Raw genomic sequence first — 20,125 nt, 5'->3', positions numbered from 1 at the left:
TACTGCATTGTGCACAGTATTAGTTTTGGTTACGGTAAAGATGGCCACATGAAGACAGTGAAAGGTACTAAAGGAATATATGTGATATTAGATGTATTTGGAATGGTTTTAACTGTAATACCTACAGCAATAGTCATTAGTCACAATTCTAAATACAAAGGACAGTACAAATTGTTCCTATAGAACAGTGGTCCCCAACCTTTTGTAGGCTTTTGGCCACATTTATCATTGTAAATATAGTGGAGGGTGCCAAAACTTTGGATCTACATTCAAGAAAAAAAATCTAATATAGTATACTGTCCAGTTATTTGCAGTTTTACACCTCTATTACCAATTACTGGACATATTTTTTACATAGGAAGATATAGATTCTGTTGTTCTCTCTCCACACCTTAACCCTAAGCTGCAAAATCTGCTTCTCTCCTTAGAAAAATTTTGCCCCAACTCAACTAATCATGTAGGGGTATAAAAATATGAAGTGTTGTGAATCAATATGGAGACCAAGGAAGTCCTTTGCAAACAGCTTATGTAAGCTGAAGGTAAAGGGCAAGTTGGTAGGTACAGTACAGTATTTCTACTTGCCTCAGCCCTTTATTGCCATTTTTATGGTTTTTATCTTGCATCGGTCTCCTCTATCATTTCCTCCCATTCATTGTGGCTTCTGTTTCCCACAAAAAAAAGTGTAAGATGAGTAACAATAGCAGGAACATAGACATTAGAATATCCTCTAAGTATTTTTAAGATTTAATTGCACTTCCTTGTAGTAACAGACTCATACATTTGAGTGACCCTAAAATGTTTAGTGTGTGAATTCTGATAGTTTTCTTTGACTACAGACCAAATTATTTTAGGATCACTGTTGGTATGTGATACTGATAACTGCAACTCGACATGCTGATAATTCTGACCCAAGATGCCTAATGCTGATAAGTGAGCTTCAAAAAGAAGACAGCATGTCAGATTGCCACTAAAAATGTGAGGTTGTCAACTGACAGTCTTCTCTCTAATGGTGGGAGCGTTTAGGAAGGTGGGGGGGAATCTAATATTTTCTAAAACATTGTATCCTTCAATAATCTCTTTAAAATATTATCTACTACTCCTGCTCTTTTTTGGGTTCATTCAAGAGAAACAGCGTGAGCCTCCAAAAAAGGAAAGAGATAGTAAGGGCAAGCAATGAAAGAAGAATGCAGAAAGCAACAGAAAGAAGCTGAATCAACACGCAGGCATGCACGCACACAGTTAGTGAATTTGTCAAATCCTCCAGTTTTTGTCTCCACCTCCTCTTTCGACTCAAGTCCCTCGGAGTTCCTGCGCCCGAGCTCCATAGTGTTTACTCAACATTCATACTTCCCAAGCTCACCTATGCCTCCACTGCCTGGTGTTCCTCTTTAAATGCCACACAATGTAAATACCTAGAAAAAGTGCAAAAGAGGGCATGAAAGATTATTCTCTCCCCTTCCTACTCCACACACAAGAAGCGCTCAACACACTGACCCTCTCGGCTCTCACTGACCATCACCACGACCTCATCTGCAAATTTGGTGAGAAGCTTCTGCACCATCCTCAACACCGGCTCCTACTACCACCCGAGATCCCTCGTCTGCGAATTGCAGTTCTACACCACAACCGCATCCAGCCCATACGAGCACGTACCAATCGCCATAAGAACAGCCCAGTCCCAACCATTGTAAAAATTATCAATAACTTGTAATCAACCAGTGTATTCACTCCCAGTCAATCTTACCTTTTTTGCAATGTCACTACAGTGATCCCTCGGTTAACGAGCGCCTCGGTTAACGAGATTTCGGTCAACGATTTACCTTCCATAAGATTCTTAACTTCGGTTAACGAGCAATCCCTCGATTAACGAGTTTTTTACGAGCCGACTTCAACATGTTTTTGCTTGCATTTGGCGGTTCACCAGCTGTAGTATTAGTCCGCCAATACAGTAATTGGTTTTAGGGCTTAAATTCCTTACTATTTTAGCAAATATCAAGAAGTTTATACTATTCAATAATTTTAAAAGTTTAATATTAACTTTTTTAGTCATTTTAACAATTATTGAACATAATTGAAGGTAAAGAAACTAGTTTCTGGCGTGCCATTCAGCCTGTTAACACACCAGACAGGCGTTAGTCTCTCTCTGTTTTCAGTGGAGGTAACATCTTGCTCGAGACTCTCTTCAACTAAACGCTTTTTTTCTGTGTTTCCAAGCAAATTATTGGTCATTTTGAAATTTATTTTACATATTGACAATATATTATGCAGTGCAGTGTTGATTTAAAGAAAATAATCTTGAATTACTCCAAGAGAACTAAAATTTTATGGGTGAAATGGTGCCATGGGGTGACTTCTCTTCCACCCCAATGCCTTCTCTTCTCCCTTCTCCTCCACCCCCATTCTAATTCCCATCATCATCATCATCATCATCATCCAGGAGCCTTCTACATACACACCTCAAAGTAAGTGTACTTTTCTACCTTTTTTGTTGAATTTAGGCAATTTTTGTTGAGCTGGAACCAATTACCCAAAAACCCATTGAAACAATGGTTTCGGTTAACGAACAACCTGCTGGAACGGATTGTGCTCGTTAACCGAGGGACCACTGTATGTTGAAATGCCCTGTAGTATGACCTTCTCCCCACCTAGTTATTATACATCATATTTGTATCACATATGTTACTTGTATATTATATTCGTCAATCAAGAGACCCATTCACCCAATTATGTAATTGTATATTTTCAGCTTCCCGGCTGCCATGCTCTTTCAATAAACCATTACTTATTATTATCACACACACACAAAATTAGCTTTCCAATATGTATATTTTAAAGCGATCTTCTAAAAATATAGTTTTAGACTTGCTTCCAATACGAAGAAGTTTTCTTGACAGCACTAAAATGGAAGCCAAAAATGAAATGGTTATTGAACATTTTACAAAAAGAATCTTTATTTTATTGTATAACTACTGAAAAGCAAGCTCAAACATTACATTAATAAGAGTATGTGATTGATTTCACAAAAAAGAAAAAGAAATAAATTACTAGTACTGTAATTAAAATGTTAAAAAAATTAATGTTATCAGTTAATACTTAAAAATTATATTAAAAGCAGGCAAAGGCAATGTGATATTCCCGTTATCCCATCGGAAAATGATAAAAATCATGACAGGGACAAAGTGCAATGGAAGATTGGCTGAGTTCAGGGAGTGATGCAATTTAAGGTTTGGAAACCATTGTTTTAGAGTATTAGAGAGTAATAACCAATACTGTACTATCATCTGAAAAACATACCGGTAACAACAATAGACTTCTTCACAATATTAACCAATAAGACAGTGAAAGGCATTACCAGTGTTATCATCTGCTGACAATAAATAAAGCCATTATTTATAAGCCAGTGTTGCACCTTTAGGTGCTAATCACTGCCACAATCTGACATACTAGAGTATTCTAATATAGCTCTGGCACATCTATTAACAATATTCAAATATTCTACTCTCATCTCCTTTAACTTCAGCACAGAGTTAAAGCTTAGTGAAGAAAATTAGTATAAAATAATGAGATTTTCTTAGAATGTACTCTTTGGTATCTAGAAACTCCAAGTGATTTATTGAAGCATAATTGTTGGAAGAATCTTCTTAAATATCCCTGCAAGTTAAGTTTACAACAATTTAAATATATAAAACTAATTCTTTAACTGGTATTTATTAGTTATTGTCTAAGAATAACCTCACTCAGTGTTGCTTAAAAGTGTAGCAGAGTTTAAGGTGCCATATGGTGGTGGCAAGAGAAGGGAAGACTTCATTCCCTACCAACTGCTGAACTGCCTGCCGCTGCTCATCCCATCCTTCCCAAGATTCTGGCCTCAAGAGATGCATCACTGACCTTGCTTTGTCCTGAGGATGGAAAATGAAGTCAGTAAAGTCAGATTCTAATAACATTCTAGCACTTAACTAAATATCTATTGATTTTCATTCCCAGTTTGAGGGATGACTGGACAAACATTGGGGAAACCAATGTTTTCCCAATGATTTTTTTTTTTTTTTTGTAAATCGGGTGACTACCTGTATATGACAGGTTATAACTGATAGGGTGAGGGAAAAAACAGCCTAGATAGGTGATGAATCAGGAGGATTTAGAAGAAGTCAGGGTTGCAAATTTAAAATATTTTCAGCATAAATGTTTGCAATTTTTTTTTGTTAAAAACACAAATAAAACAGGAAATTGTAAGCAGCTTTTGTGGATCTAGAAAAGACAGTGTGGGAGGTGATAAGAATTTATGGAGTAAGCGAGGACAAGCTTGTGGTAGTGAAGGGATAAAATAATAGTGGGGCATCTAAGAGCAAACAAAGGGTGAGGTGAATGTCTTGAAATGAAAGTACAGTAGTAGTATGGTGTTATGTCCAAATGGTTGTTCAACATAGTATATTTATGGATGGAGTGATAGAGTGACTGGGGTAGGAGCAAGAAGGAGGGGATGTCTTTACAGGGATGATGTATTGCTTTTAGTAAAAAGTGAATAAAACTAAAAAATGTGGTGTATAACTTTGACACTGATAAAAGGAAATTGAATATAAAATTAGGAAGAGTAAGGTTATGGTTTTTGAGGAGTTTGACAGTGAATTTTGGTAAATCATACAAAATTGAAAAGCCTACCATATTAAAATATAAAATTGTGATGAAGAATGACATTCTGGAGAAGTTATAGTCTTCAAGTTCTTTAGAAAACTGTTAAGGAAGAATGGTATGATGGAAAGCGAAGTTACAGTGTGAGACCTGCAGGGGAAGAGGGTGATTGGATGGCTGGAAAGTACATGTACTAAAATGGGATATAAGCTTGGAGGGAAAGTTAAGGAGCTCGAGATACAGCCTTTCCTATATTAACTTATTGCAGTGAAACATGGACTTGGAATGAAGCAGAACATTCTAAAAATGTAAGCTATAGAAGCAAGTTACCTGAGGGCTGCAAGTGTGGCCATCACAGTGAAACAATATGATGTGTTTGGAATGGCAGGAAATGCAAAGAGGTGTTATAACATGAAGTGGTGGAATGGGTGAAAAAGGTGTGCTGTAACGGTATGGACACGTGAGAAGGAAAAAAAGAGGAGGATAGTTAAGAGTGTATAAGAGCAATGTAGTAGGTGGGTACAGGAAGACGGGTAAGAGCAATATATTATGTGGGTAAAGGTGGCTAATTTAAATATAGAGTTCTTCACTAATTTAAAGCTGGTGCTCAGTCTACCATAACCTACTCTCAAGGGTATAATACTGAATTACTGGGAGGGATGCCATCTTGTAGGGGATTGTATGTGCATGGTATGTGTAAACTGATGATAGAAATTGTATGAAACCTTTTTTCTTACAATAACTTATTCAGTAAGTACAATGATAAAATTTTTTTCAGGTAGTTGTTGGTTAGGGGAAAGCATCTTAAAAAGATATAGCGGAGAATGAAAGACTGAGAAATATTAAAAGAATTCCAGTAATCACAAAAAAAAAAATCCTGCACACTAATTTATTCTCACTTTCATGAAATTTTACCCACTCCAGTGTAATGTGCCCTGATTCTCCACTCAATAACCATCTCATGTTCATTCTAACTGCCTTAGCACACTGACTTACCTCTTCTAATTCATCAACAAGTGTTTCCTCTAACTGAGACATCTTTGCCTCCAGCCCACTGCCATTATCCTGTTTGTCAGGTCCAGCTTCAGTATTAGTGTATGATTCATCACTGTCACATGTGGAGTCTTCCATGAGGGTTGTGCTCAATAAGTGAAGAAACTCATCCTCTTCTTGATACTTATGTGTGAGTGTAATATCTACAGAGGAGTCGATGTCAAGATCATCTGAAGACAAGTTTTCCTCAACACCATTAGAGGCCAAAGAAGTTGAAGATCTACTGTTAGAACTGGAAACATACAATTGTTCCTCAATGCATTCCTGTTTTTCACTCAAATGTCTGTGTTCAAGAGTAGATTCTGAGCTTTTCGTTTCAGTTGTTTGGAGTCTTTTTTGTCTTCTTCTCTCACGAGCTGAATATGAACGTGGGGTTGACAAACTGTAATCCACATCAGAGTTCTCAGTAAATACAGTTTCTGAGTTTACAAGCAAATTGATTTTCTCATGGTCCCCACTGTCTATGACCGGTGATTTCTTACTGCTTCGCCGTCGTCTTCGTGACTGTGAATCGATGTGACCTACAGCTGGGGAATCCTGTTTTTCTCGCCGTTTACACTTACACTCTTTTGTTCCGTGTGGCTTGTTTTCTACCTTAGATCTATCCTCCAATTTCATTTTGTCTCCAGCAATATGTAATGATTTAAACTGTGATGGGAAAAACTCACAGCATCTCTTTACATTCAGATTATATTTTATTGGTTCAATTTGTTTTTCATTACCACTTAATTTCTCATGCCTCATATCACACAGTTTTCTGTCATGAAGACACTCCTCAGTTTTTTCACCACTCAATACACTTGCACTTTTTTTTTCTTTACAGACACCTGTTAAAATTTTATGTCTTTCACCTTTGCTTTTGGCACCGACAGGACTGGTTGTATCGTCCAAGAAGACAGAGATGTGATTACGGATGGAAGGCTGAAGAAGGATTTGTGAGGTGCTGGGTCTTAGTCCAGGAGAGCGGTTCATAAGACTCTGCACTAAGCACTGCAAGTCCTCGCTGTAATGGTTAGACACATCTCCAACCTAAAATAATAAATACATTATAAATATATTGACACTTGAATTAGATACAGTACATAAAACAAAATGATGCACAAACAATTTATTTAAAGAGAAAAAATGCTATGAGAGAGATCTAAATTGTTCCCTAGACATAAATAACTGTGTTGGACAAGTACAGCAAATACAAATACAGTAATATCTCCGTTAGCCGAAACCCTCAAAACCCGGAACTTTCCAATAGCTGGAATTGAAATTTTCTCGGAAAATTGTTCCCAAAGCCGGAATTTTCCAGAAAATTCCGGCTCTGGGAAAGATTTTCCGGGGGGCACATTTTCAGGAAAATTCCAAGAAAATTTTCCCGGTACCCAGAAAATTCCGGGGATGGGGGAATTTATTCCGGGTTTGAGAGATGAAAATCAGGTGCATGTTCTGGAAATTCAGAGAGAGATTTTCCGTTACCGGAAAATTCCAGAAAATTCCGGGGTTGAGGGATTTTTTCCAGGTTCAAGAGATGATGTAATGGGCAGTTTCTGGAACTTCTGTGAACATTTCTTCGTTACCCAGAAAATTACGGGCATGAGGGATTTTTTTTCCGGCTTTGAGAGAGTCGTCTCGTTACCCGGAAATGCTCTGCACCAATTGTACTGGCTAACGGAGATATCATTGTACTGTACACTTATATGGAAACTTAAGCCTATAACCTTCCCTGAGTAAGAGACATACAAGCAAGTACAGTACACACATCCTGAACACCATAAGTTTGTGTTCTTTCATACACTCAAGATAAGATAATTCTTTTGGTAGTCAACTGCATTTGCACTTACATCACAAACAACAATTGTAAATTTGTATGGAAATTACTGCTCTACTGAAGGATTCATTCAGCAATCTACAGTTTCTCAAAAAAGTATCTGCCAAGATGGGTCTGATGACTTTCTAAATGCTACATGCATCTCGTGATGTAGTATACAGTATTATCCCGCTTTACGCGGTTTCACTTTCCGCGATTTCTCATTTACGCGATGCCTCGCCAGAACCGAACTTTCACTTTCCGCGGTTCATCTGCCCATATACGCGCAGAGTGTCTGGCTCGACGCTATTTTAGATTCGACCCTCCCGCCTGGGCAAGCCGCGCGTTAAGGTTGCGCAGTGCATGTCTCTGTTGCGTTATCAGTGACGTCATATGACGTATCGGACTGTGATTGGCCATGCATCCTTACCTCCCTCCGCTGCTAGCTGTAATTGGTTTAAAGTAATATGACGTGTCCACCCGTGGGAGGGAGGGAGGAAAGACGACGCTTGACCTAACCGCGGCAGTTTCATCCCTCCAGGCCACACCGTGTATACGTGCATCGGGGTACTACTGTACTGATCCTACTACAGGTGATAACCGAACATTATATTAATTACTCTGAAATAAATACACATTGCATTACAGCATGCCCTTCAAATTCGCGGGGGTTAGGTTCTCAAAATGGCCACGAATCGCGGAGTGCATTTTTACTTGCGTACAAAGAAATGTATACGGGTATTCCTTTTATGTGTTTGCCCTTAGGACAATACAGTAATGGGAAAATCCTCTCACAAATAATCAGAAACAAATGTAGTATTAAAAATGTTGAGTCTACCCTCCAGTCTACTCCATGCTTTGTTATTAATAAAGCACACTTACTGTATATACAATACAGGTAAAGGAAATTATTGTCTCTAGAACAAATGGCTCCCTGTCCTGGCCACAAAAATGCCAGCAACTTTAAAATTACCAGCAAATATTCTTGGGTACATCCAGGGTGTCATCCACGAATAATAGAGGACTGCGAAATAAAAATCCTCAAATTATACGGGCGTACTGTACTTATGTTAAACTATATAACAAAGTAAATGCATGTTCCAAAATTTATCATCCATGATCTCATAATGTTTCAAATAGTGTGAACAGATATTTTTTGAGATACTGTACAAGTGGATAGGAATGATAATGGTGGAAGGGAGGCCACTGATGTAAAGTAGAAAGAGATGAAAGATGACCCTAGTGAAATAATGCAATGTACCAAGTTTTATTGGAAAAATATATGGAAGATAAGTGTCAACAGTATCATAAATGGAAATGTTTGATATGAAAGATGAAATTTAGCTGTAGTAAGAAAGGACAAAATACAAGGTAACTTAAAGGGGTAAAATTTCATGTTTATAATCTGTCAAAGGCTCAGGGAATATCAAGAGCAACAGCCAAAAATTCACTAGTTGTAAAACAAGGATGACAGGATATACTGTGCAACCTATTGTACCTTGCCACGAGATATTCTGTTTATCAGGGCCGAGATGTCCCGAGCAGGAAAAGGATGTTTCAGAGTTGCCAGTTCATATAGACAGCATCCTAAGGCCCACATGTCTGACTTATAGTTGTATGGTAGACCAGCAAATAATTCTGGACTCTGAAAGGTAAAGAAAATAATGCAAAATACTAATGATTAAATTTTTTAATTTTAGCCACACCAACATTCACACATTCTTTTATAAATACTATAAATACTGTATTGAAATTACAATACACTACCACTACTTATTTATACAGTAATACCCCATTTAAAGAGGTGCCTGCCTCTATACTGAGTTCTTGGTGCTAGGAAGGAGTTATCAGATATCTTAGTTTGGTGTCATATTGTATAACCTCGTAAAGGTGCAGAATAATCTCTTAGTGAGAGTACATTCATTATTCCTCAATTCATTTAAACCTAACTGTTGCTGTGACCATCAGTAACTAAGATATATTTATAGTCCTAGCAAGGTTCAGACACCACCTTTAATTAAACTTACTACACAGAGACTGAAACTATAGGTCCAGTGCTGTATTCTACTTAAATCTACAGTTACATTTGTTATTCTAAACAAACTTTCCAATTTTGAATCTAATTAAAATAATGTCATGACTTAAGAAACAGCTTGTTGGATAAAAAAAATCTAATAGTTAACAATTTACCATTACTATTTGCACAGTAATTGTCACCCAAACTTTCACTATATACTGCTAAGTCTTATGTAAGGTCTACTGAGACTAGTGTGAATTTTATTATTCTAAATTTCATTCCATAGTTTTTGTAAATCATTATTCAAAATAAAAAGTTTGCTGTATGTATTTAGTTATTTAAATACACATAAATTATCACTGACTGTACTAAGATGATAGTCATGGCATAATGACATGAAAAATTTTAATTGACTCACCATGTAGTAAGGAGTTCCGATCATTGTCGTCGCCATATCTATGGAAGAACCCAGAATCCGTGCAATGCCAAAGTCACCCAGCTTTATGAGTCCCGACCGTGTGAGGAAAATATTCTGCGTTTTGAGATCTCGATGGAGTATGTTGTGTGAATGAAGGTACTAAGGAAAAAGACATAATAATTTTGTTGTTTGAATTTTATTCTGGATGAAGGCTCTACCCCTTTATGTCCATATCTTCATGTGGCTGTACAACATTATATGGTACTATACTGTAGTATAACAACTGGGCAAGTTGTATTTCATTACATAATTACTGTAATGCAGTATTCCAAGTTGGTGTTATAATAGCCTCTACTTAACATGGGTGTGAGGCTAATGAACCTCAGGTAATCCCAGACAGCTCTCCCAGCCTTCTACCCTTTTTGGTGACCTTTATACCAAGTGTCTCCTTCCAGTATTCAGCATGAGGAAGACCAATATTCTAATTTTTTAATTTATTTTACCTTTATATTCAAGCCACAGAAGTTAAGGCCCTGGCAATTTAACTTCCCAGATGTACTGGATATATTTTGTCAATCCTGATGTCATAAAAACTGATTCTTAAATATGGATCTTTTTTCCTACATCAATCATCCTCAGCCTGTCTTACCTACCTGCAGAGCCATAGTTATTTGGATGAACCAACGGATAATTTTCTGCTCAGGAAACAGTGATCCATGTTGCTGCTGGATACGAGTGAAGAGGTCACCTCCCTCACAGTAACCCATCAGAAGATTAAGGCGACGATCCAGCTCAAATGAACCCTGTTAAAATTCCATTTCAAGTGATCAACCTATATGCACCATTTATACATTTATACACAGCAAAAACAGGATGATGGATGGGAATACTACTCAAAACTTTAGTCTTTGCTCTCCCTTAATTGTTCTACAATCTGTTACTCAACTGCATTTTTCATTTTCATGATGATTATATATTTAAATCTATCTGAAGTGGCAGGGAGTTGGAGAAGTAAGAACAATAAAAAAAAGGCACATAAGTATATCTACACAAGAGGTATGTGAATTAATATATGACTTATGATAAGGAAGTTTAATTCAGGTGCTAAGTGTGCCTTGTGTAAAAAACGTCAGCTAGTATGTACCTTATAAGAAACAATGTTGGGGTGCCTCAATCCTGCCAAGATAAGAACCTCTTGTCTGGCAGCTTCCACTTCTTGTTGATTACAGTGAGACAGTTCCACCTGAAATATACAAGTAAAATAAAATAAATGTCATAATTTCTTGCTGCCTTTTGCATTCAACATGGTAGTCCAAGAATACTTTCTAACAAATTTGCTAAAACTCACAGTAACATGAATATTGGAGTTGTAAATCACAATCACATTAAAAAGAATTGATCCCCAAGATGCCTAAAACCATTACTGGATGTATCCATTAACCTCTACCAGTACAGGCTTCACCCCCCACTTTCTTTTTTTCTAAATTCCAACAAACTTTATATCATCAAAAGGCTGGAACAAATGTAAACTCAACTCTCAACTACTGTACAGTGTTACCCTGCTTTACGCGGTTTCTCTTTCCGCGATTTCTCATTTACGCGGTGCCTCGCCAGAACCGAACTTTCACTTTCCGCGGTGCATCTACTCATATACGCGGGAAGCAGCGCAGGCAGGATGCGCACAAGGTCGCCCAGTCATCAAAACATTACTGTGTTCTTCACCCGCCACCCACTACAGCCGGCCTAAGATAGTGATAGTAAGGATATGGACTTATATGGACTTTGAGGGGTTTGACAAAGAGGCCCTGCAAGCCTCTGTGGTGTATAGTGATACAATTGATACAAGTGATACAAGTGAGGGCCAATAATCTGCCCTCTGCCTCGGAACCAACCCCCCATCCCCGTGTGCCCAGCCATCTTTTCTACTTATGTAAGTGTTAAAAAAACTAACATTATTGATATTTCTCTTAATTATTAATTGTGTGTGCATACCATCATAAAATTAAGATGTAATTTTTACTACAACGTAGGTATTGTGTCTGAAAAAGTGGAGTTTGGGGGTCGGGCCAGTCTCTATTGGAATTAATCCCATATGTTCTGTTGTTCACTTTACGCGGTTTTCACTTTCCACGGTACCCCATGGGTTCAATTGACCGCGTAAATCGGGGTACTACTGTATTCTATTTCTACAGTCTAGTACACTGTATATGGAGTCCCAGAGTGATGAGCTTTCAACTTGGCCTATGATTGCCCAGACATACAAATGAATCTCCACGTGGTCAATCACACTGGTTATACATATAAAATTAAAACCATATACTGCATGTGTCTTGCCTGGCCTTACAGTCTTGCACTGCATCACAACCAGTATCACAGTTTCTCAGTAACTTCCAAGTCTTCCACTTCATGTGCTTCACTAATTATGTATATTATTGGCTTACAGTAATTGTGTACTGAACACCAAAAATGCTCATTAAAAAACATGTTTTGCAGCATTTTAAGACATTTGTTTTTTGGGGGGGAAGAATGTATCTCAACTTTTATAATGGGAGTCTGTGATACACATCTGTATCAGAGAAAATAATAGCTATAACAGATGAAAATAGACATCATAAGAGTGTTGAGAGGAAGGAGACATGTTTGGCTTCAACAGTAAAGTAAAAAAAATATATCTTTTGTTTTTCTATTTTGATCTATTAATTGTACAGGTATCCTCATATTTATGATGGGGTTACATTCCTGAAAAACCCATCGGCGGTATATATATCATAAATCGGGATCATTATAACATGGGATTCACTGTGAAAAATCCCAGTTAGTCTGACACCCACACGTATCACCAAAAATAAAATTCCTACACACACAATTAAACAACAAGCCTGGTTGTCATCACATGTCCCCTTCAAGGCAAAGGGTACTCTTGAAGGTGGGGTGGAGACATCACCCTGACTCCCACATAGCTTCACAATGTCAAGCTTCATTTCCAGCAACATGATTTTCCTGGGTGCTTTGGTTTTCCCAGACATTTTCAAAGTTACATGGCTCACTTCAATCACAAAAACAGAGTGAACGGTGATAACGTAAACACAAATGATAACAGCCAACACTGCTTACATCACGTTCACAACAACAGAAGCAAAGCATTTTAGTCACAAAGAATAGAGCAAAAATCACTTCACAGTCACCAAAACAGAGGACACAGTACAATGTGAATGTTAGTGATGTCCTATAACTGTAAGGTTAAAAAAAAAGAAAAAAGAAAAAAAACACCAATGATTGAAAACAAAAAACGGTACCGACCGATAATCGTTGAGCCACACGATCACGGCCATGTGCAATCACCATGGAACAAAGCTTGGTACTGTAGTGCAACGAGTGGCAGCACGTGGGTAGGTCGCAACTGACAAGTGCACCGAGAGATGCATTCCATATTCAGAATTGGCTGAACGATGACCATCATTCATGTGAATTTTTTTATCGTAAATAGGGAGGGATATTAATACATCACCACCGTTAAAGTGAAATATTGTAGAGAGGAAGATCATAAATCGGGGGATATCTGTATTACAACAGTATTTTCTATAATTCATTGCAAACATGCAATATTTCAGCTTAAATAGGCTTTTGTGGGCTGGCTTGAGTACTTAACCACCAATGGCATTAAAAACATTGTGTTATTGAAAACTAAAGTAATGAATTCTGAATAAATAACCTATGAATGAAGTTCCGGAACACAACCCATTTGTAACCTAGGGACTTCTTGTACTGTACGTTAGTTTATCAAGTATTAATTAAGTAACAACTTTAAAACTTACACACTTGAGCACCAGGTTCTTTTGGTTGTTTGACCTTCTGACTAACCAAACAGAACCATAGCTCCCACGGCCAATCTCTCGAACCACCTCAATACCCTCCATTCTTGACTGCTGAAAATATAAATGTGATTATAATTATGAAACGTGTATCTGATTAAAACAAAAAAATTGAATTGTGAAGTTTGTATCTTTTTTCCTAACTCTAGCAAGCCCTTTCCCACTACATTGCAGACATAGCAGGATGGCTAGTCCAGGGTATAAATGAGCTCTGGTCAGCAGAAGCTCTGCACTGTGGAAGTTAAACAGGAAAATTAGGGAGATGTATTCCGAGTACAACATATAGATATACAGCTAGACCCCGACTTACGACTGCTTCGACTTACGACCGTCGGGACTTACGACCGCCGCAGTTGTGACCATTTTTTTTTTTCAAATGTCGCACGCATTTTCTATACCGAAACGTTTCCAGTTAATGTAGTCTCCATGTATAATTAGAAAATTATGGGGGCCCCATGTGCATTCAGCTGACTACATTAAAGGTAAGTGCTCAGTCACACTGTACCCATTCCTCATTATATATTACTTTCACTGCACTGTATCCATTCCTCATTATTTATTACTTTTACTGTACTGTATTTCATTGTAGATTTTTTATAAAAAAAAATTATCTATGTCGGACTTACGACCTGGATTTGGGTCCCTAACCCCGTCGTAAGTCGGGGTCTAGCTGTATTTATGAGAGTGGGAATATTAAGCAAGATGATGTGTATAGATTTTTGTTTTTTTGAACTTCCTCATTTTAGCTTTAGAATATTAGGTCTACTTGATCCTCTGAAATATGATATTTCCGTTAGCTGGAACAATTGGTGTAGAACACTTCCAGAAATTAGAGATTTCCGGGTAGTGAGATGACTCTCTCAAAGCCGGAAAAAATCTCCCATCACTGGAATTTTCCAGGAAAAAATTCTCGGAATTTCCAGAAATTGCGCATTACATCATCTCTTGAACCCGGAAAAAAAAATGCCCCATCCCTGGAATTTTCTTAGAATTTTCCAGAATGATACATAATTTTCTCTCTCAAAGCTGGAAAAAATCCCCTATCCCAGAATTTTTCAGGCACAGGAAAAATTTTCTCTGAATTTCCAGAAGATGCGCCTGATTTTTATCTCTCAAATCCGGAAAAAAAAACATCCACGGTACTGTATTTCCAGGTTTTGGAAAAATTTTATTGGAAATTTCCAGAAAATGTGCCCCTCGGAAAATTTTTCCCAAACCCAGAATTTTCCAGATTATTCCAAGAAAATTGAAATTCCAGCTATTGGAAAGTTCCAGTTAAGAGGGATTCCGGCTAATGGAAATACTGCTTGTATACCCGGCCCACACCCGAGACTGTACAGTACTGTACAGTATAAATGTTGTCTAACTTAGCATTAAAATACAGTATCACATATACCTTGGATAGTGAGTCTGTCTTCAGGCTTTTCTTCTTTGTAGCTGGAAGACTAAAATTTGGCAGTTCATTGGAGTTGACATCTAAATGTTTATTCCCAAGTGAAACTAAAAATCGATGTTCCTCTTGACAGAAAAAAAAATTATTATATTTCTTCCTCACGTTAGTACTTAAATGTTTTTTCATAAATGAGAATTGTAAATCAGTGTTCTGACCGGTGCTGGGTTCATCATATTGTATACCTTTATTCCTGTAATGGTAGTGGTTAGGTTGCTGCACTTGATGGGGAAGCTGTAGTAATGGAAGAGCCAAAAGTTTGTCATCTGGGGGTAGATATTGTTGAGCTCTGGTGACCTTACCAATCGGAAGCTCTAAAGTGGCCAAAGAATTGAGGTATGACTTAGCTGAGCTTTCACAGTTTTGGGTTCCCTGAGAAAGCACTCTTGCCTTGGAAGCTCTGCCATCATTTTTAACAACAGGCAGCCTCAGAAGTGGAAATCTAACTGATTGATCTTGTGTATTGTAATTTTTTCTACTTATTTCAAACTTGGTGTCCCTATTAATCAGTACCTTTTCCTCATTATCAAGATGGGATTGCACAGTGTTATAAATTTTTGGTGTGTGTGATGTTCTATTACATCTTACTGATCTAAGAAGACTGCAGGACTGAGCACTTGGGTCACAAGCATCGCTCTCTGGCACATCAGTCTTCTGGGAATTACATTTTTCAAGAGTGCTCAAATAGGAAGAATCTTTGTCTTGCCTTACGATTACCTTACACTTGTGACATGAGTTATGCTCTGGAAAATAGCTAAAAGATCTCTTGCTACTGTTGCTATCACTCACACAGTCATGGACACACTGAAAAAAGTGGTGCTTGTATTTCAACACAGGGGAATGTGCGTGAGAACATTCAATACCACAATATAGGCAATGAGAATGTCTGGTCTTCACAGGTGGATGAGGAAGTAACAGTTCTCCAGGCTCCAATTCATCATTCTCACTATCGGTGACACATGAAAAAGTCTTTGCTGAATCCAACACAGGTGACCGGCACAGGTGTTGCTTCACGATGTCAGTCTTGGTGGATGCATTCAGTAACTGAAACAAACAAAAGTAAGAATCATTTACAGTACAGAACTGCACTGTACATTAATAAAAACAGAATTAGCTTCAGGAAAGAGAGAGGCTTATATTAATTTGGAATATATTCAGCCAAACAAACTGTACTGACCATTACACCACAGGTCGCCATACTAAACATATACGGTATTAGTGTAGTACTAAATATGTACAGCAATTGTTGTAGTAAACATGTAGTAGACTGAACCTGTGTTGTAGAAACATATACTGTACTCTTCAGTGGTATTAGTGTTATAGTGCATTAATTGTACTAGTATCTTAGTACAGTACTAGTGCTGTAGTACACATGTACGTACAGTAAAGTATTATTAGTGCTATAATATATTAATTGTACCTGTACTAGCATTTTAGTACACTACTGTACTAGTATTGCAGTACTGTAAACATACAATAGTACATGTAGTATACTTATACTGTATCTCAACATTAATGAAATATAATGATTGAAATAAAATTATTACTTTCTAGGGTTAATATATAGGACTAACCCACCAGGGCTGCATAGTGTCGATGTGGTCGTATCATCTCGCATCCAGAAAATGCCTCAAATTTCACCATATCACAGTAAGTTCTTTCTGTTTAATATACCGGGGAAGGTAGGTAAGGTTAGGTCTGTTCTTCATATCCACAAATGTTAAGCAGCGTTTATTTTATAAATACAGGGTTATAAATTTGTTAACATATTTCCACAAATTACAACAATGTCCACTAAAGTATAACAATGAAAATCCGGCATTTTTATAGTTGTTTTCAATAAATTTCGCTCGTGAGTTGGTTCTATATACAGTAAGTCCGTGCTTAACGTCGTCCCGCTTTACGTTGTTTCAGTACTATGTCGCTGAACCTTAGAGACCTAAAATTCGTTTCACGTCCTGGTGATCCGATACTACGTTGTTCTGCGTTGCAACAGACTACATTTTACGGTGCAACACCCTGTCTCGTCTGGTAGTGCTATGCTCTCTCGTCTTGGCGCAGTCTCAGTGACTCACCACACTCCTCCTCTCCTGCCCTCCTCCTCCACTCCCGCCACACTCCTCCCCTCCCGCCATCCGCCTCCTCTGCTTCAGTACCCACCACACACTCACTCTACTACCTCCGCCCATCGGTGAGTACCAATACCAACTTAGTATATGCATGCACTGTTTTCTATAGAAATGGCAATGATTTTCTGTATACCGTATGTAATGTATTTCATGGGGCAAAGGGAGGCTCAGGAACGTAACTCCTGTATTTTATCTATTTCTTATGGGGAAAATTGATCTGCTTAACGTTGTTTCATATAACGACACGTTTTTAGGAACGTAACCCCGATGTTAAAAGAGGATTTACTGTAATTACCCTTTCTAGTTCCCGATTTATTTATCAACTTCCAGGCCTAAAGATTAACCACCCTAATGCTAACCTAACCCCATCCACCAAACAGTATTAGGGGTGATTAGGTTAGGTTATGTTAGAGGTGATTAGGTTTTCGGGATACTGTACTAAAGTATAAAGAAACGCCTTAGACTATCCTAAAAACTATTGCAGAACTACCTACAGACGACAAAGGCCATTAACAATAGCACCACTAATTTGTCTATTAAGAATAAAACACTATAAACTATGCATTACAAACCTTCATGGTGACTTCCCAAGCCTGGCAGTTGTTTGCACGAGAACAGCAGTTTGTTATTATCGTACCTGAAGTTCATTCATTGTGACTGTTTTCAGTCTGTTCTGTCGGCACTCTTGTCTGTCTCTCGCTCTACTTGACTGTTTTAAAAGCTGCCGTGTCCCTATTTCACAATGTACAGAACTATTATTACTTCTCACATTCACTTTCTTGGCAAAACGCTCACATTGACTAAAATTACGTCAACCCCCCCCCCCTCGAGTCCCGATGGAATTTTATCTTCCAGGTAATGAGGACATTTTCACCTCCAGGTCACGCAGACATCTTCACCTCCAGGTCACACAAACACCTTTACGGCGTCACCCTCAAAGCCCCCGTTAACTACACAGTACAAGTCACAATATTAATTACAGTATATTACTCCTAAGTCCACGGTAATTCTATCCAGGGCACAATCATTTGACAATTTCTTCAAGACACTGCCGCTCGACTATTGTCCACGTGTGTCATTTGCTCTGTCTGTCTGTCTGTCTCCCACTACAGAACGACAGTGAACAGGGTGCTATTTGATGAGCTCTTATCGCTCACCTTATCTACCCCAACCGTCCTATTTGTGTGTGTGTTACTCTGTATATCTCGAAATATGTATGTATGTCTTGATCTACGTCTGTTACTGTTTGTTTGTCTGTACGTATGATTTATGATGTTAATCTGACGATGTTACGTTTGTCTGTGCCTCTCTAATACTATATGTCTGTTAGCCCCTTTCTCTGTGTCTGTAAGTCAGTTTAAATTCAAATGATTTTTTTTATTATACTTAACGATATATTATGTTTACTTCTACATCACTTTACACTAGCTTATCCGTCTGCTTTTATGTACGTCAGGGGAACAATCTGTCTGTCTGTCAATTATCGTCAATTCATCCGTCAATTTGAATGATCACGTTTCTATATGCAGTAACATATAATCTGTCTATATCTCTTTTTTTAACTTCGGTCAGCGTTGTTGTTTGTATATCACACGACAGACAGACAGACACAAACAGGCAGCAGCTGACACACTTCCACCTCCACCACTAGTCTCCGCTACACTGAACCACACAGCACACCCCTTCCCTCCCCCTCCTATGGCCCGGAAATGTACCGGAAGGTGGGGGTGGGGGTGGGGAAGGGAAGCATGGAAGGGAGGTCAGTCACGCTTGCTGCTTCTCTCTTTCTAGGTGTATATGTGTGTTGATAACAGTATAAATGCCAGGTGTGTGTGTGTGTGTTCTACATAGTTTTGTAAATAACAGATACAATCACCACACAAACAAACTGTGTATCATCATCATCAGACCTCTGCACTAGACACAATCCTCAAGACAAGACCCTCCTTCCCCCTCCCTTAAACCTGTTCTTATACTACTCCAGTTACACGGGAGGGGTGGAGGGGTGGAAGGGGAGGGGTGGGGTACAGTGGGGGGAGAGGTGTGGTACAGTGAGGAGAGATTACAGTGGGGAGAGATGGGGTACAGTGAGGGGAGAGGTGGGTACAGTGGGGAGAGGTGTGGTACAGTGGGGGAGAGGTGTGGTACAGTGGGGAGGTGTGGTACAGTGGTACAGTGGGGGGGGAGGTGTGGTACAGTGGGGGAGAGGGTGTGGTGTGGTGGGGAAGAGGTGTGGTACAGTGGGGGAGAGGTGTGTGGGGGGAGGTGTGGTACAGTGAGGGGAGAGCTGTGGTACAGCAGTGGGGGAGAGGTGTGGTACAGTGGGGGAGAGGTGTGGTACGTGGAGAGGGTGTTGCAGTGGGGGGGGGTACAGTGGGGGTGGTGGGGAGAGGTGTGGTACAGGGGGGAGAGGTGTGGTACAGTGGGGGAGGGGACAGTGGGGGGAGGTGTGGTACAGTGGGGGGGGAGGTGTGGTACAGTGGGGGGAGAGGTGGTACAGTGGGGGAGTGTGTGAGGTACAGTGGGGAGAGGTGTGGTACAGTGGGGGGAGAGGTGGTACAGTGGGGGAGAGGTGTGGTACAGTGGGGGAGAGGTGTGGTACAGTGGGGGAGAGGGTGGGCAGTGGGGGGGTGTGGTACAGTGGGGAGAGGTGGTACAGTGGGGGGAGGTACAGTGGGGAGAGGTGGGTACAGTGGGGAGAGGTGCAGTGGGGAGGTGTGTGCACAGTGGGGGAGGTGTGATGCAGTACACAGTGGGGG

The 20,125-nt window shown here is 39.1% G+C and overlaps 1 protein-coding gene across 3 annotated transcripts; it reads right to left on the bottom strand.

Annotated features, from left to right (window-relative positions):
* Window positions 1-2,929: 2,929 nt before the first annotated feature.
* Window positions 2,930-18,812, bottom strand: LOC121868610 (serine/threonine-protein kinase Nek4-like). Of its 3 annotated transcripts, XM_042369396.1 has the most exons (10): window positions 18,347-18,812; window positions 17,939-18,098; window positions 15,184-16,281; window positions 13,731-13,841; window positions 11,060-11,158; window positions 10,569-10,718; window positions 9,916-10,074; window positions 8,979-9,125; window positions 5,626-6,711; window positions 2,930-3,899 (listed from the first exon to the last, which is right to left on the bottom strand). In XM_042369396.1, the coding sequence occupies exons 2-10, from the start codon at window positions 17,942-17,944 to the stop codon at window positions 3,738-3,740; spliced, it is 3,018 nt and encodes a 1,005-aa protein (XP_042225330.1). In that variant the 5' UTR covers window positions 17,945-18,098; window positions 18,347-18,812; the 3' UTR covers window positions 2,930-3,737. The 3 variants fall into 3 exon arrangements, with proteins under 3 accessions (XP_042225330.1, XP_042225332.1, XP_042225333.1); XM_042369398.1 differs by lacking the exon at window positions 18,347-18,812 and having other exon boundaries at window positions 13,731-13,838; window positions 17,939-18,175; XM_042369399.1 differs by lacking the exons at window positions 17,939-18,098; window positions 18,347-18,812 and having other exon boundaries at window positions 15,423-15,638.
* Window positions 18,813-20,125: the final 1,313 nt, after the last annotated feature.

The sequence above is a fragment of the Homarus americanus genome, unplaced genomic scaffold (genome assembly GCF_018991925.1).
Source record: "Homarus americanus isolate GMGI-L3 unplaced genomic scaffold, GMGI_Hamer_2.0 scaffold59495, whole genome shotgun sequence".
Classification (NCBI taxonomy): Eukaryota; Metazoa; Arthropoda; class Malacostraca; order Decapoda; family Nephropidae; genus Homarus; species Homarus americanus.
This window is presented reverse-complemented; position numbering and strand designations above follow the sequence as displayed.